Source organism: Capra hircus, chromosome 8 (genome assembly GCF_001704415.2).
Source record: "Capra hircus breed San Clemente chromosome 8, ASM170441v1, whole genome shotgun sequence".
Lineage (NCBI taxonomy): Eukaryota > Metazoa > Chordata > Mammalia > Artiodactyla > Bovidae > Capra > Capra hircus.
Genome location: NC_030815.1, coordinates 73,423,694 through 73,449,939, shown reverse-complemented (window position 1 = coordinate 73,449,939; position 26,246 = coordinate 73,423,694). Strand labels below are relative to the sequence as shown.

Below are 26,246 nucleotides of genomic sequence, written 5' to 3'. Positions count from 1 at the left end.
GAGTTTTGTGATAGCTTTAATAGCACAAAATGTTTGTTGCTACAAGTTATACACGGACTGTAAACTGTATATAATGATACAAAGTGCTAACTAAATAGATGAGGAATGCATAATCACTTTGGCTCAGTTAAGTCTGATAATTTCAACAACTGGTTCACTTGAAGATTCATCTGACTGGCTAAATCTTCAGTTTTCATTGTTTAGAATAGTCAATGTTTTTACTGCAATCAGCATAACTTGCTGCACTTGTCAATGTGCAAGTTTGTGCAGTTTTGCTCTTGATTATATTTACAAATATCTTACGCCAGTTTTCATCAAACATAGGAAAAGGAAGCCTGCCTTTTTGTCCCCAAATTGTGAACAGGCATAAAGCTTTTTAAACGTTGATCTTAAAACATGTCAACTGTTCATTGGCCAATTCTCCTTTCCAATCACACAATCTGGCTCCAGTCAAAACAAATCTGGGGAGGAGCATAAACATTTATCCCACACGTTAAGGTTATTGATAAATACTGCATGATTTCATCCTATGATTAAGTTCTACTGTGATCGTGTATTCACGTTCTAAGTAATAGTCCAAAATTTCACAGCTATTTGAAGAAAAGGGGCAGAACTACATTTATTTTCAATGTTGGAAAACAAACAAACAAAAAAACCCCACGAATGTACTCAATCACACTCCTTATAGGATTACTACTGAATTTCAAAAGAGAGTCCTGTGTTGTCTCTATAAACTTGCTTTTCTCTAATTTTACTTTTCCCTCCCATGATACTCAATGTAATACAAACTGTGTTATCGGAACAGTTTAGCTCTTTAGTTTGCTTAAGTTTACCAGCCTTTCCAATTTTATTCAAGGCTTTTCGAAGTCCAACGAGCCAGCAGATGTACTTTCTTCCCAAAGAAAAATGAAGACTTGAAATAAATAGGTTATAGAAGGCAAATCAGGTGTTATTAGATTGGTGAATAAGACACAGAAACAAGGCATAATAAAAAGATGGCCAAAATTGTTGCGACAACAAAAACTAGAAAGAAAAAGTCAAAGAATTCAGAAGACTACCTGGATATATCATTTTCCTTAAAGATATCCAGATGTATTCTTGAATAAAGAGGTGAGAAACTAATTTTTTTAATTTAAGCTATACGTTATTTTCCACTATAACACATCAACTTTACAAAACTTGATGTGAGAGAGAAGACAGATAGTTTCTGCAAACTAGCAAACCTGGTGGTTCAGAGTGCTTTTATTCAAGTCGACCTGGTTTTCCCTATGGTTCTCTAAATATTCAATGTCTATACCATAAACAGTAATTATTTATATATGACACATGTAACAGCATCTCTTCAGAGTCATGCTGTGTGTTCAGAGAGCCAATCAACCTCCTTGAGATAAATGGTAACTCATGCTTTCTAACAATTTGGTCCTAAAGCTTCACATTTGAGAAACGAACACAAAAGTGTATCATGAGAGGAAGTTGTTGTGTGTTCTGGGACTTGCGGAGCGGAACTGGAAAGATGGCTATGGGAGGAGGAAGTGGCCAGCGCCTGTGGAATCACAGGAATCGTCTCAGGCAGGTTGTATGGCAAACATGAGAAAGGGAGTGAGCAGAAGAAAACCGATGGCTTCTCTTCAAAACTCTGTCAACTGTTCCCACAACCCAGGTCTGGTTTTCCAAGTTTCCCAAGAGCTTGAAATAACTCTGAGACAACTGTCTTCAGAGCTGAAAGGCTTCAGAGTGTAAGTGATGCTTCCTAAAACAAGAAGCCTGTATTTATACCACAAATTGGAACTCATTCCAAAGCCTCTTAGGAAAAAATAAAAAAGGAAAGAAAATTCCAAATCGTGAAAAATTCACATGCAGCTAATAAACATAAAAATACCAAACACACACACACACACAAACTCCCAAAGCAATTTCATAGATTTCTAGGCCTGAGACATCTCTTACCAGAAATAAAGATTCTACACTATAGAAAAGACAGCATTATAACCTACTAGTATTAAAATCTGCTAATGTATTCTAGTTCTTGTACTTTATACCTATCATTTACGTAGCCTGCCTCCAACAAATTAAAAAGGCGCCATTAAGAGGCTTAGACAAAGAGTGGCTCCAAAGCTGGTTTAAAATAACTTTTTATTGCCCAGGATATTTTTTTTTCCTTGTGTTATATTTTGTCTGTTTTATTTGTTTTTGTTTTCTTTTTTCATAACTATAAATTCAAGCTTAGGGAAGCTTGCCTTTGTCTTGAAAAACAAAACAACAAAGCTTTCATATCATTTGCAACCTGGTCTCATCTGAAGAGACAGGTGGGTTATCTTGTAAGAGTAAGATTTATACCACGAATGGTGCAGGTCTAGGTCTGGTGGTACTGAGAGAAGACAATGGCATTCTTGACAAAATTACAATCTGCTGGTGGCGTTTGCGGAAAAGAAGCCCTTGCAAATTTCTAAACGACAGTAAATTCTTATTAGGAAATTCTAAAGTGTTTTACAGGCCAAAAAGGGAATGAGGGTATTAGTAAAATGCCTCAACAGAGTTGGAATAAAATACTGGATTTGAGAGTTACTGGAACTTGGATACGTAAAAAGAGGGTGTAGGTTGGGTCATGCTTACAATGGTCTCAAGTTCAAATAAACTACTGTGACAAGACACCACTTCACAAGTCACACGCTGGCCCAGGGACTCTTCTCCTCCCTTAGTAGGTGCTGGCAGAAGGCGTGCTCAGTCGTTTTCCAATGTAGATGCTGAAAGGGAAACAGAGTGTGTCGTGTTTCATCTGTTTCAACAGTTCTATACCAACTTGTCCACAGACTGCACTGTACAAAGGAACGTCTTCAGCTGTTTGCAAAAAAGGGCTTTTCTAAAGGTCTACGTGCACAGTTCCCTGACACCCTGAAATCACCACTCACTTACCTGAAGCTAGTCACCAGCCAGCTAAACTGGTTTTATGTGATTATGTTTACTCGTGGGGCAGGACTGGAGTAATCACAGCACAGGGCAGTGATTAGACACAGTCAAGCCAGAGAGAACGGATGTTTCTGAAGAGACAAGCAGAGCCAACCTCCTTTGAGGTGGTCTGCTGTGGTGGACAAAAAATTCTACCGATATTTAAGCTAAGAAATACAGCAATATACCTAACTACAAAGCTGCCTGTGCTTTAAAATGTTCTAACAGTTTAATTCGTTTTTAAAAAATTGTTCCATGATTCTTTCCTTCTCATTAAATTTATTTACTTCTAATTGCAGGTTAATTGCTTTACAATATTGTGTTGGTTTCTGTCATATATCAACATGAATCAGCCATTGGTATACACATGTTCCCTGCTTCTTGAACCTCCCCCTCCCACGCCCACCGCATCTAGGCTGTCACAGAGCACTGGGTTTGAGCTCCCTGCATCATACGGCCAATTCCACTGGCTACTGATTTTACATATGGTGATGTATGTTTCCATGCCACTCTCTTCATTCATCTCACCCCTCTCCTTCCCTCGCAGTATACCAGTTTAACTCTTAAGGGCCTTATATCACTTTCCCATGCCAAGCAAGGGTTTTACCCTTATGGAACAAAAGCAGAAGGGAAGTTAAGTTAAGGAAAAATACAGAACCAGCCCACACCCCAATGTAATAAAACCGTAATTTTTTCTACATTTAACTGCGCTGGGTCTCAGTTGCAACTCGTGGGATCTTCCTTGTGGCATGCTGACTTATTAGTTGTGGCATGCATGTGGGAGATCTAGTTTCCCAACTGGGGGCCAAACCTGGATCCCTGCATTGGAAGCTTAGAGTTCTGCACACTGGACCCCCAGGGATGTCCCCCAATAATACTTTTCAAAATCCTTTTTTCCTCCATCTGATTATATCAGTAGTTACACCAGCAAAAGAAACAGTCCAAAGATTAATAAAAGGAAGATAATTCAAGGTACAAAAGCCAGCCAACCTCCTGAGGGCAAATGAACTGCTGTGCAGTCAACCCTGGGGCAGGGTGGGGGGTGGGGAGTCTGGGCTCTGAGCCTGCCCCCGCACCAACCACACACAACTTTCACACACTCCCTGTTTCGCTATGTGCTGAGGCTGTCCTCACCCTCATGGAAGCAGGCACCCAGAAAGACGGAAGAGGCGTGTGAGACAGTCAGGTGTGTTTCCAAGTTCACGACTGTGAACATCTCTCCCACAGGCTGAGCTCCTTATAGGGAAGTTAAAAGATGCTGTATCTTCTGTGCATTCTACACAGAAAATGACCCACTGGGCATGCTCAAAGAGAAGGCCGGATACATCCTGAATGTAAGTAACAGCAAGTGCCTAACTCCTAAAATACAGGGTTGGCCAGAAAGTTTGTTTGGGTTTTGTCCACAAAATGTTATGTTAAGAACAAACTTTCTGGCCAACCCAGTATTTAAAAAATATATTTCCTCAATTGTTCAAAAAAAAAGAAAAAAAAAGAACTTAAAAGACATGCCAGAAAAATGAATGAATTACAGGTAAATGTGGGGTCAATTTTAGAAGAATTAAAAAAAAAAAAGACTATAAGAAGAAAAGAATCGTACTAATAGTATCAACCAATTTTCCAGTTTCACTCAAGGACTATTCAATAGAAGTGTGCTTTCCTACCTGGGAAAAAGAAATATTCACACCAACTCCAGCTTTACACACTAAAGGTTCATCTACTTCCAAACTCAGCTGATCCTGAGTAATTTACAGACAACAGCAACAAAACCCAAAAAGAAAAATCAAATACAGAAGAGTTCACTTTAAAAAATGATCATTTCAGGGATTAAATTATAGAAACAACTTGTTTTTAAATGAGGAAAAAAAACTCTACCATTACAAATCCTTGTTGGGACAGGTGTAGCCCACTTTTCAAAAGTTTGGTTTACGTCACTTCACTACGTAAGTTAGACCTACATTAGTACCTGTTTTTGTTCACTGAAAGAAATCTGAAGAGGAGTTTCACTTGTATCAAAAAAAAAAAAGGCAAAGTGAAAATACTACCTAGGGCTGGTTTTGAAGACAGCTGTTAGGCAGACAGGGCACCCCAAGCAGTGAGAACTGCCCTGCCAAGCTCCTTCCCAGGGACCACACTCAGCATCTCAGCACCCAGCCTCCAGAGATTCAAACCGAGTCTGTGAACATCAGTGCTTTATCTTGCACCTGCTAGCAAGACGTGTCCTCAGGTGACTGCTGCTTCACCTTATACCATTTCAGCTATGGAAGGTTTCCTAGAAATGCTCTACTTTCAGAGAGTGGGGAAAGGGTGGGGGGAATGTGTGTATCAATAGTGTATCGTATCAACTCATTCTTTTAAGTTCACTCCGCTTATGCTAACATATGAAAAGGAAAACAACACAAACTGGTTTCACATGTATTCCTTCCATCCTGAAAACAAAATCTGGGCAAAAAACCAATGAAAAAAACTTCAGTCATTGACCAGTACTTACCCTAGCCCCAAAGCCAAAACATGGGAGAGGAAGAGAGATGGAATGAACACCTTGAGAAACTCTGCGGAGAAGATCCCCCCTTTCTTCATGGCTCCACTTTTCCTCATGCTTAAGGAAACAGAACGCTTAGGGTGCCTGAAGTGGAACTCCCTGGGGGAAGAAACGCAGAGGAGGGTGTCAGACACACGTCTGATAAATGTGTCTCGGGCACTGGCGGGCCCACACCACTGCACAGCGTCCACTGGAAAGCAACATGTACCGACTTACTTGGGTGGAATGTTTTCAGGTCTACTGGACCAGTCGGACACCCAGTCTACGCTTTTCTTCAGAGCATCCACTTCTTTCTCTCCTTCTGCAACTTCTTCTTCTGACTGTAGAGGAGAATGCACACTTTAAAAAGGGAGAAAAGGAAGATAGAGCCTTCCTACTACAGAAGACAAATATGGACAGAAAATATGCAAGAATCATAAACTTGGGCATCAGTAATTTTTATGTAAGCAACATGCCATGTTTCTAAAAAGACTGATAAAATAATCTAAGATCAGAGTATTTAATATCTTAAAAAAAAAAAACCTTGAGTGAGTTTCACTGTGGCTATCTAAACATAAAATGAACCTGAAACTTGAATTATATCTCAATTTAAGAAAAAGAATATGAATCTGAAAAAAGTGTACATTAAGACATGTTAAGTGTGGAAAGCATTGATAGTTGCTGAATCTGATGTATGGATGGCCATCATAATAGGCTCTATTTACTTTTGTATGCATTCAAAAATTTTCACAATTAAAAACTAAAGGGATCATATCAAAAAGGGTATGCTAACAAATAGGAAAAAAAAAACTGGGAGAGGTGCTGTGCTGCAGAAACAATTTAAATAATTATTAACAAGTAATTTAAAATAAATAGTATTTATTAAGCATTTACCAAGAGACAAGTATTGATCTAAGCACTTTCCATGTACTAACCTTTACTTAAAACAACCTTATTTAAAAAAAGGAACTATTACTATTCCATTCCATTCCTCAGATGAGGAAACTGAGACATAAATAACCGCTTAAGACTATATGAGTAGTAAGTAGCAGGGCTGTATTCAAACCCAGGCAAACCGTCTCTAGAGCCCCCACTCTTAGGGATTAGGTTTTGTTTTATTCCCTGGAAGGAGATTACAGTTTTCAGACAAATTGCTATCCAAATATTTCCCAAAGTTTATTCAAAACTGGTGGCACTACTGGTAAAGAATCTGCCTGCCAATGAGAGGGCACAGGAGACGCTGGTTCAATCCCTAGGTCGGGAAGATCCCCTGGGGAAGGAAATGACAACCTACTCCAGTATCCTGGCCTGGAAAACTCCACGGACAGAGAAGCCTGGCAGGCTACAGTCCACGGGGTCACAAAGAGTCAGACATGACCGAACAACTGAACAACAAACTACATAAGCCAAAAGTTTTAAAAAGTAATGTATTTAATACTAAGAATTTGACATCTTTCATATCAAATTTTTTTCTTGCTAATGAGAACCTAAACTTTCGGTGTAAGAACACAAAATTTCCAATAGCTTCTCTTTCAACAGAATCCACAGGGATGACCAATTTCTGAAAAATGAGATTTATTTATTCAGTTTTTAGGAATATGAAGCTAAGACCCGAAACCAAAGGATCTCGAGGCTAAGAATTATTTTGATGTTCTTTTGTTTGGACAGAGTTAACTTTTTGACCCAAACTTTCATTCTTTTCAGTAGGTAGTTATGAAAATTCTCTATGAAACAGCTGCCCCAGGAAGGTAACTTCAGAGAATCTCTAGGTATAGATGGCCCCTTTTGCTGTCAAACGGAAATTAAATCCCTGTGGATTTTTGCTACTCTGGTACTATCATTCTTAGTTCTGCTGGGCTTGACAAATTCCACTGAATGACACAATGTAGCCTTTAGGATTAAGCTTGTTCCCACTGGGTTTTGAGATTACTGGGAACCATGAGTTGGCTCTCTGAGTAAATTTGAAAACACTAAATCAAAAGTGATCAACTGCTGCAATTTACTTAAGAGATCAGCCTGTCACAATGTCTCATTCAACATACTGTGGGTCACTTCAGTTTCCAACCTTGGTCTCAATCACCTCTTTTAAAACCACTCAAAGATTTAGATTTAAATTTGTGAATAAGGTAATATTTCATACTTTCCAAAAGAATGAAAATATAATAAGACTTTATGCTACTTTTTAGAGATGATGATCTTCAGACTATGATTTAGGGGAAAAAAAAAAACAAAACCCTGATCAGTTTAGAAAGCTGACCTTAAGAATAAGGGCTGTAACCTTTCCTCATTCACTACCCTTCGCTTACTTTCATTAACCTTAAATTTACCAGTTTTAGGCTTTAAATTGCCTTCTGATTTTTAGAATTTTAGAATACTGTAAAAATAGGCTTCATCTAATGAAGTGAGAGTCATGCCTTTATCCAAATCAATACCCTTTGCCCCACATCTACGTCTATTATGACAGAAGATTCTGATCGTTTCAGTGTGTCATCATGTGCAAGTCCCTCACGTTCTAATTGCTTACATTTTCCTTCTCTGGCCCACCCCAAGCTCTCTGAGGTCTCTAAACATGGGTATTAAATTCCATACCAAGGTACAGATAAACCACAGTTTTATAGGAGAGAAAAGGAAGGCATTTTCAGTTTGTATCATCTTCCAACCCATGCTGGCCTCTTTGGTCCCAGAAACACATTGAGAATTGCCTCTGAGAGACAATCTGTGGTCCGTTTTCTGCTACAAATGTGAGATTCATGGGGACCAGCATTCTAAGTCTAGTTTGAACAATCTTTCTCCTAAACGCATTACATCTTAGGCTTCCCTGTACCATGAACAACTCACCTGACATGTCTCAGTTCATTCTCATGACCTTGTGAGCGCTCCTGAAATCAATCCTATTCATCAGCTTACTTTAGTACAACAGGGGCCACAGGCCCAGACAGCCGGGGTTTCAGCCCTAGTCTATCACTTACTTCCTTGGGGATCTTAGGTAAGGAACTTTATTAAGACAAAGCTTCGTTTTTCCAGTTTTTTCATAGAGATACTGTCACCTCTTTCACTGAACTGAAAATAATGTGGGAAAAGCTTTAAAAAATATTCTAATAAATGAGTGTGGAGACTCCTTAAAAAACTGGAAATAGAACTGCCATACGACCCAGCAATCCCACTGCTGGCCACACACACCTAGGAAACCAGAATTGAAAGAGACACGTGTACCCCAATGTTCATCGCAGCACTGTTTATAATAGCCAGGACATGGAAGCAACCCAGATGTCCATCAGCAGACGAATGGATAAGAAAGCTGTGGTACATATACACAATGGAGTATTACTCAGCTATTAAAAAGAATGCATTTGAATCAGTTCTATTGAAGCGGATGAAACTGGAGCCTATTATACAGAGCGAAGTAAGTCAGAGAGAAAATCACCAATATAGTATCTTAACGTATATATATGGAATTTAGAAAGATGGTAACAATGACCCTATATGCGAGATAGCAAAAGAGACACAGATGTAAGAACAGACTGTTGGACTCTGTGGGAGAGGGCAAGGGTGGGATGATTTGAGAAAATAGCATTGAAACATGTCTATTATTATATGTGAAATAGATCGCCAGTCCAGGTTCGATGCATGAGGCAGGGTGCTCAGGGCTGGTGCACTGGGATGACCCTGAGGGATGGGATGGGGAGGGAGGGTCAGGATGGGGAACACATGTACACCCATGGCTGATTCATGGCAATGTATGGCAAAAACCACGAGAATATTATAAAGCAATTAGCCTACAATTAAAATTTTTTAAAAATTCCAATAAATGAGCACCTTTCCTTTGTCTTCCTAAAAAGGCTAGAAAGTCATATATTCTTCATGTGGATGATATAAAAATATTTAATAAGAGCCAGTAATAGGCCTTTGTTAACTGTACTGTTTCCTAACCCTAAGCTTCTTTCCCATTTATGAAAGAAAATTCATCCTTCTAAACCCTAAAGTAATTAAATGATCGCTTCTTCAATTAAAAACAAGCAATATAAAAAGCTTTTTGAAAGTGTAAGTAAATTACACCTATTGATTTCTGCCTTACTAAGAGTCCTACTCTGAAGGATATAATGTTTTTCTACAGGAGTTAGACTGCTTTTCGAAAAACATAGCCTGGCTTAAAGAGACTGATCTGATTGTCAGTTAGCATCACTTACGCAGTGCTTGATGATAACCGGTGTTCTTTTAGATACGTGTTTCTGAATAGGGATCACAACAGCGATCCTATCACAATCTGACAGGAGACCAAACTCTCTTCTCTCCTGAATTTCACAAACTCCTTTGGAATTCTAGGATGGATGCAGTCAGCTCCACAATTCCACTTAAAATACAATTCCCAGGTGAGCCTAATAGTACACCTGCCACCCCATGCGCCAGGACTGTTCTTCTCTGTGGTTGTTAGTTATCAGGTAGATTACTAGGGGGAAAAGGGGTGTGTGTGGGGGAAGGAGGTCTAAGGTCAAATAAGTTTGGGAAACAGTCAGCTCTCAGTATCGGTGGGTCACACATCCTCGAATGTGGAAGCTGACTGCCTACCAGTTTACATAAGGGACTTGACCATCCGTGGACTGTGGTATTGGGGGTAGGTGGTGGTGGTCCTGAGACCAGTCCCCTGAGAATACCGAGGAACGCCTGCACTTGGTGGACATCAACAGACTTCTTTACTGCAGGAATTTCCAGAGCCTTTAATGTGTTTCTCATGCCCTGGTACCACTGGAGAGGGAAGGTGAGTAAACCTGGGGATTGCAGTGTATTTCCCAGATATCTGACTTCAGAACTACCTTATGGAACCTCCCATTGAGCAAATGTTCCTCAAAATGTTTTTAAGGAAACTCTAACGCTGGACTTTCAACTTGTCTGTACCAAAGGCTATATGGATGGAGACAGCTAACTCAGGAAAAGATTGAAGCAAACAATTAGTTCCACTTCTCCATCCTGGGATTCCTTAGTACACTTTTTCCACCCCCTCCCCCCATGGAAGCGTCATATGGTCTCCTCCTTGTTAGCTATAGCTAACTGCACACAACAAAACTGGACAGAGGCAAGCAATTCCACAATCACAGGCAGCCAGCTCGCTACATGAGTGCCTTGCTGCTACAAGCGTCTCTACAACATAAAACTCGTTGTAAAATCGTTAGTAGTCAGTCCCATAGATTTTCTAGGTTTCAGAAAACAGCACAAATGAAGCACAGTCAACAAAGGGAGAAAGTGTGCAGCTTCTCAAACAGAAAGAACACTGAGTGGATCCCAGGTAACATGCAAAATATTTCCAGTGCAAAGGGAGTCAGGACACTGCAGAGTGAGAACCCCACAAAAGTTTTTGTTAGCATTCACTGAAACATTCATTCAACATACATTCTTCAAGTACCTTAACGTGGGAGAAAAAAAACAATGCTTCCTGTTCTCAAGAATTTGCACTCTGACACTGGAAGGTGATCTGACATGTCAATAAAGTCAAGGGCTGGTTATGAACATTCTACATCATTAACATCAATACTTATTTATCACAAGGTTTATAATAAAAACCTTTGTAAGCTTTCAGTACTACATCCATCTATATTTCCAACAGTGTCAACTCCTAGTGAAACAATATCTAACTTCTTCACCTTAAGGAACTTGGCATGTGTAATTTAGGTGAGTTTTATCTCTTGCTGCTGAAAATCATCGCCAACAGTCATTGATTTGATTCTAGGTGCAAAAAAAGCTTCACACCTGGTTCTACAACAACTTTCATTTATTCGGTGACCTTAAATAAGTCATCACTCTCAGTTTTCAAATATTTATAAACTCGAGACAGTAGCCTAGAATATCGGAATGATATAGACGAAAGAATTTCCCAATTCTTTTAGGTGACAAGATCCCAAATTCTTGGTTGTAGAGGAGCACATTCATGACCACAGGCGTAAGTAAATTTCAACATCAGAACCTCAGTAAGTTAAAACAGCTTCAAACTATTTTTTAAAGTCTTTACTCATATTCTTTACTATATTTTAGCAAAACAGACTTATTTAGAGATTTGCATTTTCCTAATTATTTAATCACAAAATTAAACAAACACACACACACACCTGAGAGCTATGGTCCTTGCTGGTGTGCATTTCCACATCAAACATGATCTGCCCATCTTCTTGTGGGGAAGGGCTGGAAGAAAAAGACACTGAGCCGTTAGTTTTCTTTCAATTTGTCAAATAAATTAGCCTCTATTGGATATTAGAAAATTAAAAATTACAGTAGTATGGCTTTGAAAAAGCAACAAATCAGTAAGTATACCATAATGCTGTGTAATAAAAGTTAAAACTGAGCACTCTTACTGTCCAAATGATTTAAAATTTTTCAGTGGTGTTAAATTCCTTCACAATGATAAACATGTGATGGAAATATTACCTAAAGACAGAAGCCTGTCACATTTTCTTATTTTCACTTCTTTTCTCAATAACAGTAAAAGGATCTTCAAATTCAGAAACTTCAGTTTGGGCTTCTTTTTCTCAACGCTCTCTTATCATTAAATAATTCACCAGTAAAGTGTGAAAGCAGCTTTTAAAGACTCTTTCAGAAGGTCTGCAAGGTTAAAACTGTTTTTACAATACCATTAGGATTTATTTGCCTCTTTCATGCTCATTTCCTCATGAGAGTCCAGTGCAATTTTCCAAAGGCTGCATTATGTATAACATCATGACAGAGAGAATGCAAAAGCACATGAGAATCCAGCTGTTTTCTATTAAGTCAGATATTAAGGAGATGCGCATAAATATAAAACACCACCACTATTCTTACAAATTTCTTGGTTACAGAAAACAGTTACTTTCTGTTTAAAAAAGTTCAGTTCAGTCGCTCAGTCGTGTCCGACTCTTTGCGACCCCATGAATCGCAGCATGCCAGGCCTCCCTGTCCATCACCAACTCCCAGAGTTCACTCAAACTCACGTCCATCGAGTCGGTGATGCCATCCAGCCATCTCATCCTGTTGTCCCCTTCTCCTTCTGCCCCCAATCCCTCCCAGCATCAGAGTCTTTTCCAATTACTTACAGTAATGTTTGTTGTTTGGTATGGTAGGTTTGTTATTATTGACTGAATGAATACATATTTTTTTAATGCTCTGAGTTTTACTTTCTACTACAGTAAATATCAAAACATATAACCCACATAAATAAAAGATCTTTGGGGTCCCTAATAGTTTTCACGAGTGTAAAGGAGTAGTGAGACCAAAAAGTTCGAGAACCACTATTTTACTTGTTTTTAGAAATATTAACTCTTTGAGATATTTCAGAGTGAATTATAAAAGCTTATACCAAGTGATAACCTTTAACAAGTACAAGATGTATTCCAAGAATTATAAACTTTTAGACAAAGATACATGATCATGAGTTCAACCTGGTAAGTGCTACTCTTAGCTCTATTGATGACTCCTTGTGTAACCATAGGGAGTCACTACAGCTTTCACTACACAACCCACCTCCCCACATGTAAACTCAAGTGGGCATGAAGGATGCTCCAGGATTAACTTGCTCAAAGGAATTGATAATGACTATTATGAAATTAAAAGACGCTTACTCCTTGGAGGGGAAGTTATGACCAACCTGGATAGCATGTTAAAAAGCAGAGACATTAGTTTGCCAACAAAGGTCCATCTAGTCAAGGCTACGGTTTTTCCAGTGGTCATGTATGGATGGGAGAGTTGGGACTGTGAAGAAAGCTGAGCGCCAAAGAATTGATGCTTTTGAACTGTAGTGTTGGAGAAGACTCTTGAGAGTCCCATGGACTGCAAGGAGATCCAACCAGTCCATCCTAAAGGAGATCAGTTTTGGGTGTTCATTGGAAGGACTGATGCTGAGGCTGAAACTCCAATACTTTGGCTACCTCATGCAAAGAGCTGACTCATTGGAAAAGACCCTGATGCTGGGAGGGATTGGGGGCAGGAGGAGAAGGGGACGACAGAGGATGAGATGGTTGGATGGGATCACCGACTTGATGGACATGAGTTTGGGTAAACTCCAGGAGTTGGTGATGGACAGGGAGGCCTGGAGTGCTGTGATTCATGGGGTTGCAAAAAGTTGGACACTATTGAGCGACTGAACTGATTAGAGCTGCCAAGAGCATGTGTACGATGATAATACATAGAGATGCTGGTGAGACTAACTAGAAAGTGAGATCCCCAGAAATGTGTCAGATATTAGGTCTAGGAGTCTTTGACTATTATAACTGACATAAGTGAAGTGAAAAGTATTAGTCGCTCAGTTGTGTCCGACTGTTTGCAACCCTGAGGACTCTAGCCCACCAGGCTCCTCCGTCCATGGAATTCTGTGTGTAAGAATACTAGAGTGGGGAGCCATTCCCTTCTTCAGTGGATCTTCCCAACCCAGGGATAGAACCCAGGTCTCTCGTACTGTGAGCAGATTCTTTACCATCTAAGCCACCAGGAAAGTCCCACAACTGACATAAGAGGAAAAGGGAAAAGCTGGTTCTATATCAAACCACCATATTAACGTAGTTAGAAAATTTCTGTCTTGAACTGGAATAGAAATCTCAAGCTATATAGCACAGGAACCCAGCAGAACGAGGGACTCTTATCCTCAGTGTACTGTCATTAGGCTGCTAACACTGCTGAATTCACAGCCATAGATCAGGTGAGGGGCCAGCCTCACAAAGCCATGATGATGAGGACAAGGCAGCCAAACGATCAAGTCAAAAATCCCAGAGAAGCACTGTTGTTCTCTACACTCATCTTCCCATGGCAAGCTCAAAGTAAGCTCGCTTAGATTAACACTCAGCATTTCACTGGTAGGCTGATCTGAACAATCTGGAGTGCATTATTATCCTGGCTCATTGGCTTAAAGCTCAACATTCAGAAAACGAAGATCATGGCATCTGGTCCCATCACTTCATGGGAAATAGATGAGGAAACAGTGGAAACAGTGTCAGACTTTATTTTTTGGGCTCCAAAATCACTGCAGATGGTGACTGCAGCCATGAAATTAAAAGATGCTGACTCCTTGGAAGAAAAGTTATGACCAACCTAGATAGCATATTCAAAAGCAGAGACATTAGTTTGCCAACAAAGGTCCATCTAGTCAAGGCTATGGTTTTTCCAGTGGTCATGTATGGATGGGAGAGTTGGGACTGTGAAGAAAGCTGAGTGCCGAAGAATTGATGCTTGTGAACTGTGGTGTTTGAGAAGACTCTTGAGAGTCCCTTGGACTGCAAGGAGATCCAACCAGTCCATCCTGAAGGAGATCAGTTTTGGGTGTTCATTGGAAGGACTGATGCTGAGGCTGAAACTCCAATACTTTGGCTATCTCATGCAAAGAGTTGACTCATTGGAAAAGACCCTGATGCTGGGAGGGATTGGGGGCAGGAGGAGAAGGGGACGACAGAGGATGAGATGGTTGGATGGGATCACTGACTTGATGGACATGAGTTTGGGTAAACTCCGGGAGTTGGTGACGGACAGGGAGGCCTGGCTGCGATTCATGGGGTCGCAAAGAGTCGGACACGACTGAGCAACTGAACTGAACTGAGGAAGCTTTTAAAATTTTCTCCTGTCTTGACAACAGGATGAGAATCTCTAGGGACAGGGTCTCTATGCTAGTAGTTTTAAAAGCTCCCAGGGTGAATCTAGTGTATAGGTTGGAAACTCCAAGAGGCTGGAACACAAAGCAAAACACACGGAGGTTATTTTCCAACAATCACTGCAGCGACAATCACGTTTGTTTAAGTCATGTCTGACTCTGTGTGACCCTACGGACTATAGGATTTCCCAGGCAAGGATACTGGAGTGTGCTGCCATTTCCTTCCCCAAGTGGCAATCATATAGCTATGGGATAATTTTTAAATTAAAAATATACATAGGTACTTCCTTGGTGGTCAAGTAGTTAAGAATTCAACCTGCAAAGCAGGGGACATGGGTTTGATCCCTGATCCGGGAACTAAGATCCTACAAGATGCAGGGCAACTAAACCTGAGTGCCACAACTACTGAGCCTGTGCACTCTGCAGTGACCTGATGTAGCCAAATAAATAAATAAATATTTAAAAATAAATAAATAAATATTTTAAAATAAATATACACATAAGTTAACTTTGGAACTAATAGCCAACACTCCTAAAACACTTCCACCTACAAGAAACAGTTCTTAACAATTTCAAGTATAGACACATTGGCAATTTTGATGACATGAGCTGTAAAGATGTTTTTAAATGTTCAGGTGTTAGATATCCCTAGAAAGCATCATTGAGCTAGAGTCCGAGGGCTCCTCTGAGGGGTGACTGGTAACCCAGAGCCTGAAAATGAGTCAGTGAGAACACAAAAGCATCCAAGAGCACCTACCACACATCAATTAACATGTTTAGAAACCCAACTGGAACACGTTCACGGGATCACAAACATAACTGCAACCCCTGGTGGTCAGTGGTAAAGAGCCCACCTGCCAATGCACGAGACGTGTTCCATCCCGGGGTCAGAAACATCCCCTGGGGGAGGAGATGGCAACCCACCCCAGTATTCTTGCCTAGAGAATCCCATGAACAGAGCAGCCTGGTGGGCTACAGTCCACAGGGTCGCACGAGATCAGACATGAATTCTTGACTAAACGCGCACATAAATGACACAAGATGACCCGAAGGGCGGGCAGGTGATCTTCTCTCTGCTCAATGACATCACCAAGGGAATGGCAGGTTAAAGGACTCGCCAGTTCCCATGATGCAGGACTGCATATTTGAACATATAATAAAAGCCTTATCAGCAGGCCCATAACCAGCAGAACACTTCAGAAGCCCATCAGTGAGTCCCACAACATAAATGTACCATAATATAAATGTGATTCACAAAAACAGACTTCTGCTGGAGCTCCTATACCTGGCGGCAAGCTGCTCAGAGGCACGCCATCTGCTCGGAACAAGAGCCATCCTGGCTCCTCAGAAGCCCAGGGACATGTGAGCGATGTGATGAGGTGCTGGGGGTGAGGGGCATGCCACAAGGCCATCACACCAGTCCTTTGTGGCCTCAGTAATAGCAGTGGATCACGCGTCATGCAGGAACTCTGAATATGATTTAACTCTTGATTCTCCTTTTCTACTTTTTCTGATAAGAAACAACAGCATATACTCTGCACAATTTTTACGAAGTATAAAAACTCTGAAGAAGACCGATGGCCAGCATTGCATCCCCTACAGATAATCACTGTTTACGTTTCAAGGTGGCTCCTTAATCCATGTCCTGTGTGTCTGCATTTTCTATATGGCCAGCGTCAGTGAACTCTCATTAGCCAGAAGACCATCCAATACCCCAAAGTGCTAATACTACAGCGGTCACCAGTCTAAGAATTGTTCAATATACCGCTAATGTCATTTAATTCCTAGTCCCTCTGGAAAAAAGAGAAGGCTGTACTGAGAAGTATACTAACAACTCAGTTCCATTCTCCTCATATGTATTTGTATTCTGAACTCCCTCACAATAAGCAGTCTTTCATCAGAGCTAGTCTCCCCAAGCCAAATATAGGAAAACAAGAAATAAAACTTCTTCTGAGCTTTAAGGAAATTCAATAGCCTTTAAAATTAACTATCTTTACAGACCGTGGTTGGTGCCTCCATCAGACTAATACTGGTATAACTTGAATCAGCTTGTAGTTCCTGCAACTCAGACATTTAGTGAGTGGCTACTATATGCCAATACAATGACTGTCAAGAGTGAAGCTGGATCCCTGCCTTTTAAAGCCTCACAGACTATATAAGGGAGGACAGATACATACAAAGGTAACTGTATTCAAGGCAGAAAGAGACCTGTGAAAGGACAAAGGAAAATGGGAGAAAGATTCTTTCTCTAAGTAAACATATATATCACTGCCTGGTAAATATCTGAAAATGATACAATAAAGTGGGAACTCATGTCCTTGTCAATTGGCTGTCTGATTTAAATACATGCTGCCAAGAAATCAGGAGCTATATTTTTGTCAAATGAGGATGGAAGTGATTTATTTTTTCTAATGGGAATTAACCTGGCAGCCCACCCGTTTCTGGAACTCTACCAGAACACGGATCTCACTCACCTGTCGCAATGAGAACTGCCTCTTGAACTGCTCTGTCCGGATTCATGCTGTGCGTCCAAAAGAATCTTCTCCATGTCCCCATTGTGAATGGAGGATGAGGAGGGTACGTGCTCTAGCCCCCCATTCTTCCCATTGCCATTATCATTGCCATTGCTGCTGTTCATGGGGAGCTCCACCCAGGAACCTGTTGGACAAGTCAGATAACTGCCGTCAACCACAGCAAACGGCGGGCTCGAGTGTGCATGTACCATGCAGCCATGGTGAATTCAGATAAGAATTCTGGCTTGCTTGGAACCAGAGGTCCAAGTATTCTCAAGAAAATAAAGAGCAATAAAAGTCGGAAGATCTACACCGCTCTGTTCCTGAAGGTTCTTGTGCAATCCACTGATGTAGAAGAAGCTGGAACTCTAAAATGAGGAACTTAGAAACATGTCTTTCAGCCAGTTTTCTCTCTGGTTAAAACTTACGTACAATAAACACTGCAGAACTTTTAGGTTGCTTTTCAGAAAATAAATAGCTACTTTATTAGCAGATAGGCTACTTACCTTTAATATTTTAGTTACATATATATGTATTTTCCATAGTCTGCCTGTATCTATTTAGTTGTATAGTCTCTATCTGACTTAGAAATTTCATAAAGTTTATCTTAGTAGTTAGCAACTGTGCCCTAATTAGTACAAACAACTGAGAAGCTCCTGGAGAGGCAACTTAAGCTGATCATAAACATGTCAATTTGTGTGCAAGTCTGGAGCATAAAAATGAATGCAGCTGGCTCCTTGCTAAATCAGGTGAGAATGCTAAAAACTCTAAAAAACGCTTTCCTGTCACACAGATTAGTTTCTTCCCTTCCTTTATACCATATTCTTTCTATTCCTTCTCCTTTCTCTATGCACTAAACATACCTTGCAAACTTGGCTTTTCTTTCTTCGCTCCCACAAGTTCCACTGCCTAGGGTTTTCATGAAGCCGAGCCAGTGCCGGGGAGTGCGCATGGGCAACACACTGCCTCAGATGGAAAAGAGGGTGGAGCCACAGGAAATGGGCGGGGCCCTGGACGTTTGGATTGGTCTTGAAAACACGGCTCCATGAGTCTGCTGACTACAAGGTCCTTTAATTTTAGTAAGAATTGACAACAATAGCCAATAAAGCAACTTCACAACAAAAGGAAAGAGTGGTATATTTTTTTCTCATAATTTCCATTCCTTACAACAAATTTTGTTTTAGAAAAGGTAATCACACAAGTTGGTGGAACCGTTCCTGTAAACTCCAAGCAGAAGTGTTGGAGAGAGTTCTGTGGCTGAACAGTCTCCTATCAGTAAGTCAGAATAACAGGCTCAATCCCTAAACTGCACCCTAAATGAGGTGATGGTTAATCCAGACCCAGAAGTGAACTCAATATGACCGGTCTACAAAGGAAAAGCTCAAAAGGTAACCCTGGCTGAAAATCTGACTCTCCCACTTACTGTGACTTCATTTGTAAAATAGAGATGATAACAAAGTACCTTCCTCCCAGCCTTGCTGTGAGGAGTAAATAGAGGAATACAGGAAAAGTGTCTCGTAAAGAGGAGATGCTTGTCTATGCACTAATTAAAAGAGCTGGTATTTGTAACGTACAGTGTTTGCTCTGTAAAAATGGAAGTTCCCTTTTCCTTCCTTTCCCTCCAAGGCAGTCCCAGTGGCTGTCATAATCCCATCACCACCACCAAGTCTTTGGCGTTGTATTGTCAAACAACACAATTGTGAGACATCTCCGAGGTTGGCTTCTGTCCACACACAAAACTGTACACAGACTGGACAGGACTCAAAACAGATTAACAAATTCCACTAGCAAAGCTAAGAAAGATCTAACACTGGAGGTCATTTAACTAAATGCTTATGCTTGGAGGGCATCTGGAGTGCACAAGAAATACACTAAAAGCATCCTTAAGTTTGCAGCTCTGTCAAAATATTTTCTTTCCTAAAGGCAATCAACCCAGAATATTCACTGGAAGGACTGATGCTGAAGCTCCAACACTTTGGCCACCTGATGCAAAAAGCTGACTCACGTGATGCTGGGAAAGACTGAAGGCAAAAGGAGAAGGGGGCAGCAGAGGATGAGATGGTTAGATAGCATCACTGAGTTATCAATTTGAACAAACTCAGAGAGATAGTGGAGGACAGACAGAAGCTTGGCGTGCTACAGTCCACAGGTAGCAAAAGTCGAACATGACTTAGCAGCTGAACAAGAAAGTATTTTAACTGAAAAGAGTGACACAGAAAGGTATATGATGAACAAACTGTTTTGTTTTCTACTCCCACTCTTTTCTAGGACTGAAAAAACCTAATTTACACCAGTAAGACCAGTTGTTCTTGTTCAGAAGCCCGATGTGACAAATAAACAAAAGGCCAGAGCTGCTCTGGTAGAAGTAGAACTAAGGAACCAGGAGTTCTAGAAGGGTCTCTGTGAAAGCCAGTCTTTCCTAAAATAATTATTAACATTCACTGGAAGCAGCTGATTGGGAGAAAAAAGGCTCTAACAATATCAGTGTTTGGAGACCTTGCTTATTTTGAAGGACTTCCAAACCCATATGTAAATTCCACTTTCTGCATTAAACGTAAATAATCAGAGTGTAGGAGCTTGAGGAGACACACCTAGAAAGGCTTGGTGAAAATGACCTGCAACGGTCTTAATGTGTATGTGCTCAGTCCCTCGGTCGTGGCCCCCCAGGCTCCTCTGTCCATGGAATTCTCCAGGCAGGAAGACTGGAGTGGTTTGCCACTTCCTCCTCCAGGGGATCTTGTGTCTCTTCTGTCTCTAGCACTGGCAGGCGGGTTCTTTACCACTAGCACCAGCTGGGAAGCAACCACCTCTACTGCGTGAATATCATCTTAAAGGGAGAAGAAACCTCTGGCATTAAGTCCTGGTAATATCACCATGTGATAAACAGCATGATGACTATAGTTAATAACTGCATTGTGCATCTGAAGGAAAAGAGAGTAGCTCTTAGAAGTTTTCACCATAAGAAAAATATTTTTTGTAACTTTGTGATGATGAGTGTTATCTAGACTCAACTGTAGTGGTCACTTCAGAATAAATAAAATCATTATTTTGTACAAATGAAACTCACAGTGTTGTATCTCAGTTACACCTCAATTTAAAACACACACACACACACACACACACACACACACACACGCAGCCTGGATGGGAGGAGACGTTTGGAGGAGAATACACACATGTGTATGTATGGATGAGTCCCTTTGCTGTCCATGTGAAACTATCACAACACTGTTACTCAGCTATGTTCAAACATAAAATAAAAAATTAAAAGAATACAGAACGGTTGCCTGCACACAGTGCAAAAACAAAACAAAACACATCTACCTATGACAGGGATAATAAAAATAAAGTGCTGTGTGTTAGTTACTATTATAGTTCTACTAATTATCTTTTAAAAAACACTTATTACAAAATTAATTCATTCCTTGAAAATGTAAACAGTACATGAAGGACAAATTCACCCCTGTTCCCAGCCTCCCATTCCTATTCCTAAAGGAAACTAAATAGCTTCATATGGGGACTTCTAGAGAATATTTCATTTTTTGTGTTTTGCTTTTACCAAAAAAAAAAAAAAAAAGGAACTCTATTGCACCTACTTTTCTGTAACTAGTGTTTCTTACCTAACAACGTGATGTTTTTCAACGTCAATATATGTTGCTTTACCTTATTCTTTTGCATTGCATCCCATCGTAAAGATATACCATGCTTTAACCATTATCCACATGGCAATGGTTAATCATTACCCAAATGACTGTCTCTTCATATTTTGTTTACAACCAGGACTTCCGTGAACATTCTGCCAAGGAATCTGGCAATATCCAGTAAAAGCCTTAAAAAAGGAGATTGCCGTTAACTCTTAATTCTCTTCCAGAAATATCATCTATGGAAATATTCAGTGAAGAGCAAGTTAGACACAGATATCCATTAAATGTTTACTTAGTAGCTTTATCTTTTGAGTAAAAATGAAAAAAGGCAGACTTGTCGTTCTCAATAGATGAGCTACATATGCCTTTTTCTTTTTCTTTTTCCCTACTTCATGCCTGATTTGCAGCCTCAGAATTCCTGCCTGGTCTAAGGTTACCAAGTCCCTTTTTTCTTGGAAAGGAAACATGGCAAGATATGAGCACTGTGCTGTCCAAGTATCACAAAGTTGAAAGAAAAACCTCAATGAATTCTCTTCCTAATAAATAAGCTTTAAAATTAAAAACTGGAGGCTCTATTATGCTAAAAGACTTACAAACTAACCATGGTTCTGTTGTGTCAGGTTGCACATATACACACTACAGGAGCTATTTTCTAGTTGAAGTGTGAGAACTGCTAAGAGGATTCAGAGATGCATGCCTCTACAGTGTGTAACACAGTTCACTGTGAAGGCTGGTCCAGTAATTGTGATTACATTCATGACTGCATGGTGTGTTTACTCTTTATAATTTTATAACCACCAGTTCAATCCTCTTGCAAGAAGGGAAATGGGAAAGTGAGAGAATGTGGGAAGGGAGAGAAGGAAAAAGAGTTTTTCTCATTCTTTCCCCAATTTTCCAATCCTACGTGCAACTCATTCTAACACATTTCATTATGTCTTATCTTCTTTCCTCAAAACCTTTCTTTTACTTCAAGTACCTGATGCTGGAATCCAGCTGAGAACATTCACTGAGATTTTTCTTTAAAACAGCAACAACAACAACAAAAAAAACAGTATTATAAAGCACTGACGTGTCATGTATCATAGCCTTAAAGGCCTTCTTGTAGTCCTGGGGAACCAAGTACACCATAGCTGAAGATGGTTAAAAGATTAAAAAAAAAAAAAAAAAGGCTGTACTGTCTACATGAAACAATTACAAAAACTGGATTATTACTGTAATTTTCCTCATCTTACCTACTGAATTTTATGACATAAATGTCCAATATCCTTAAGTAAATTGATAGTTTTCTCTAAACTAAAAGTAGCAACTGGAAAATATTCTTTTAACTTTGGAAGTAGTTCAGATATTTCTCCACTGATTTGTAATGAAAGCAAACAGTCCCTCTACACGGATAAACTCATTATTCCAAAAATTTCAATAATTTGCTATTAAAGTTCCGCTTTGACCCCTGAACTAAAGATAAAATCCCAAGCTACAGATTATCTGTACAATGAGTTCATCTCCTGTTTTTCAGACTTGTGCAACTTTGCCCAACAAAGAACTTCAACTTATCAGCAATTTGGGTAGTATTAGATGCCTGAATAAGTCGTTTTGCAGAGTGTCCAAAAATCACTTGAAGGAATCAATAAGCCTTCTTGTTTTGTTCAGTCCAGATTTGTATATCAGGCTTAAAGAAAAAAAAAGAGTGAAAGGCAAGAGAAGCATAATTAAATGTGGCACCATCTAAAAGCTTTTCAATAACATTTCAAAGCAGTTCACCCTAGCTCCAACAAAATACTTGCTATCTAGCAGATGTCCCGAAACAACATCCTGATACTATACACACAGGCTGAGCATCCTTGCACTTCTGTAACAGCTAATACAAATGGATCAGCTCCTGATTGGTCAAGGACATCAAAGACCTCAAGGGTCTGTCAGGACAGGGAGGAAAATCATCACATGGAGTGCAACCCCAGTTTTCTGTTACATAGTCAAGGGTAAAGAAAAATTCCTTTGCTTTCTGTGATGTCAGGGACATATACTAACCAAATAGCTAATTTATATCACAGAAAAACTGGAGTGCAATCAAGAAACAGTATACTACAAAGAGATCCACAGGCAGGTCACCTCTGTACATTAGGTGGGATAACACAGGGAATAAATAAGAAACACACAAGATCAGGGGATTGTGGACCACTGAAGAGAAGTGTCCTGAAAGGAACACTAGATTGGGTGAAAGTTAAACCTCAGCTCTAGGATCTAGCCTGTGGTGAACTTGGACAACACACCTGACTCTGGCCTTGTTTCTCTTTTAAACTGGAAGTAGAGTTGACTTACAATGTGCTAATTTCTGCTGTACAGCAAAGTGGCTCAGTTACACACATAAATATATATTCCTTTTTACATTTGTTTCTAATATGGTTTATCCCAGGAAACTGGATATAGATCCCTATACTATACAGTAGGACTTTGTTGTTTATACATTTTAAATAGACCTGTTTCTTTACCAGTAAAGAACAGTGGACAGCTACTGCTAATGTTTCTTCCCGTTTTAAAATCACATGCTTCTAAAAGAGTATGTTTTTTTAAAAAAATAATTAATAATTTTAAAATGCATATTAATATGTGTAGCAAATAACATTAAAAGACAAAGAAATTAATCCTAATTTACTGTGGGAAATAATACATAAACCTTACATTCCAGAACATAAGACACTTCAAATTTTTGAAGTCAACATTACATTTTTAAAATACTCAAATTCTATCTCAATATTGTGAGGAAAGGAACTCTTCTTTAAAATAATTGTTGGGCCATGTTGAACACCTCTCCCTGATCAAAGATCTTGCAATGCTTTTAAATGTCATTTAAGCATCCAACTGATTTTTAAAAGACTTTATGTGGCCATATGCTAACTGTACTAACTACCTCTTTCAAAAGGTAAATTACAGGAAGGTTAGGCAAGAACCTTCCCAGGACTTTCAGCGAGCTTTAAAGGCAACTGGGAAAAACCTCAGAACAAGATGTCTAAGCACCAGAATGTTAGGAAAAGCAACTGTATTTGGTCGGAATTCGATATTGGCATTGACTTTCAACAGCCCACTTTTAACACATTAAAAACGAATGAGTTTTTAATCCCGTCTCTGAAAACCCATTGCCCCAGACGCCAAGATTTGTGCAATCTTGGACGGTTCAAGAGGCTGTTTATAATCAGGTTTACAGGACACACAACACGATCGTTAAAAAAAAAAAAAAAATTACTTGAGCAACTCTGAAACATCTTTTTTTTTAAAAAGTAGCATAGCCTCCTCACCCCCACCCTCACGTGATACAAGTAACCACTAAATTACCAAATAATTTTCCTGGCCAGCCTTTGCTAACAAAAGAACGCAACAAGAGGACTCACGTTCCGAGCCCAGGGGAAAGGCCGACCCAGAGAGGTGGGGTCAGCCGGGCCTGGCCCAAGTTCCCAGCACCCTTGACCTCCTGCCCGCCCTCGGCCGCCCCCTCCTCTCGGCCCGCTGCCCGCGTCCATCCCCCGGCGTCCCAGCCGCACGTCCCCATCTCTGCCCACGTCCCCTTTGCTGCCCGCTCCGCCCACCCTCCCTCCCGCGCCGCAAGGCCCACCCCTCCACGCCCCGATTGGCTCCTCTCTGGGGCCCACCACAGGTGGGATCTGCTTGACCCCTCGTCTTCCCACCCCACTATCCTCCCCAACCGCGAACCCAAGCCGTTCCCCATCCAAGACTTCAGGAAAGAGCGGAGCCAGGTTAGGAGGAAGACAGAAGCGACTCCTCCTGACCGGTGACGGGAGCTGTCAGTCATCCGCACATCCTCGGCCTTGACCAATGGGCTGTCTTCTCCTCCCGCCCCCCGCGCGGAGCTGGCGGCGGCGACCCGAGCAGCTCCTCCTCCCCCATCTCCTTTACCGAGTCCGCTGGCCCAGCACTCACTGTTGAGGCCGGCAGGCGGTGGCAGAGACTGTTCGCCTTCCTCACAGTTATTGTTGTTGTTGTGCGGGGGCGGCGGCTGTTCTACTAAGTGAGACGACATTGTCTGGCGGCTGGAAGAGCTGCAGCCCTGCAGCAAAGACCGTCTCCGGTTCTCGGGCAGCAACACAACAAGCCGAGTCCCCCGCCCCCTTTCCCGCGCCTGCGCAGTCCCTCCCCCACGCTGACGTCGGGACCCGCCCCGACCACGTGAGGACAACACAACAAGCGACGGGGCGGGGCGGGGGCGTGCCCAGGCGAGCCAGGTACGTGGAGACGCGGGAGTCGCGCTGACGCGCGCGCCGCGCTGACGCGCGCGCCAGGAATGAATTCCTGCGTGTCATTGACTGGCAGGATGGAGTGAGGTATGCGGCTGCAACTGGGATAGAGGATGAGGAGACGTGTAATGAGGAAGTGCAAGGCCCTCTGGTGCTGACACGCAGGTCTCCCACACCTGCGGGATCAACATTGTTTTATCTAACCCGTGAGCATTTCTTTTTTAATTTCCGTAAGGACGCTTCAGATATTTACCATAGGTATCGTGGTGACACAAGGGAAGTGCCTCCCCGTCATAAATCTAAAATCAAGCTGGTGGAACACTGACACGCCAAACAAGGAACAATGTAAGGCAGGCCAGATTTTTTAGTTGTTAAACAAACACACACAAAAAACATAATTACAAACAACACGCAATCATTATTTTAAAAGTGGAAAATTTCAGGAAACAGAGAATATAATCACCTAACTCGCATCACTTGGCCCATTCTGGAACAGGACATGTGAAACCTTGTTTCCTATAGGTGGGTTGACCGTAAACCATGTTCCTTAACCCTCCACCTCCGTCCTATCTCCGTGTCTTTGTCGTTTCCTTGGTCTCATTTATGTGTGGCATCTATTTTTCTCGGTCTGTCATTTGTTTTTTGAACCTTGTTTCACTATAGTGTGTTCTCTAGCGTTAGTCGCTCAGTTGTGTCTGACTCTTTGCAACCCCATTGGCTTTGGACTGTAGCCAACAAGGCTCCTCTGTCCATGAGATTCTCCAGGCAAGAATACTGGAGTGGGTT

General features: G+C 40.9%; 1 protein-coding gene across 3 annotated transcripts; it reads right to left on the bottom strand.

The window, feature by feature from the left end:
* On the bottom strand, positions 1–25,354 carry BNIP3L (BCL2 interacting protein 3 like). 3 transcript variants are annotated; one of them, XM_018052351.1, is made up of 6 exons: positions 25,123–25,354; positions 17,534–17,717; positions 11,563–11,635; positions 5,702–5,805; positions 5,435–5,584; positions 1–2,744 (listed from the first exon to the last, which is right to left on the bottom strand). In XM_018052351.1, exons 1-6 carry the CDS (start codon positions 25,244–25,246, stop codon positions 2,696–2,698), a joined length of 684 nt encoding a protein of 227 aa, XP_017907840.1. In that variant the 5' UTR covers positions 25,247–25,354; the 3' UTR covers positions 1–2,695. The 3 variants fall into 3 exon arrangements, with proteins under 3 accessions (XP_017907840.1, XP_017907841.1, XP_017907842.1); XM_018052352.1 differs by having other exon boundaries at positions 25,147–25,353; XM_018052353.1 differs by lacking the exon at positions 25,123–25,354 and adding an exon at positions 18,436–18,633.

Bases quoted from the DNA above. Each gene is read 5' to 3' on its own strand.
- BNIP3L (XM_018052351.1), bottom strand. From the start codon at position 25,246: ATGTCGTCTCACTTAGTAGAACAGCCGCCGCCCCCGCACAACAACAAC. The intron at 5,806-11,562 runs GTGTGTGTGTGT...TCTCCTCTACAG, and splicing joins GCAAGGACCATAGCTCTCAG to TCAGAAGAAGAAGTTGCAGA. The intron at 2,745-5,434 runs GTAAGTACTGGT...TTTCCCTTTCAG, and splicing joins GTTTTGGCTTTGGGGCTAGG to CATCTACATTGGAAAACGAC.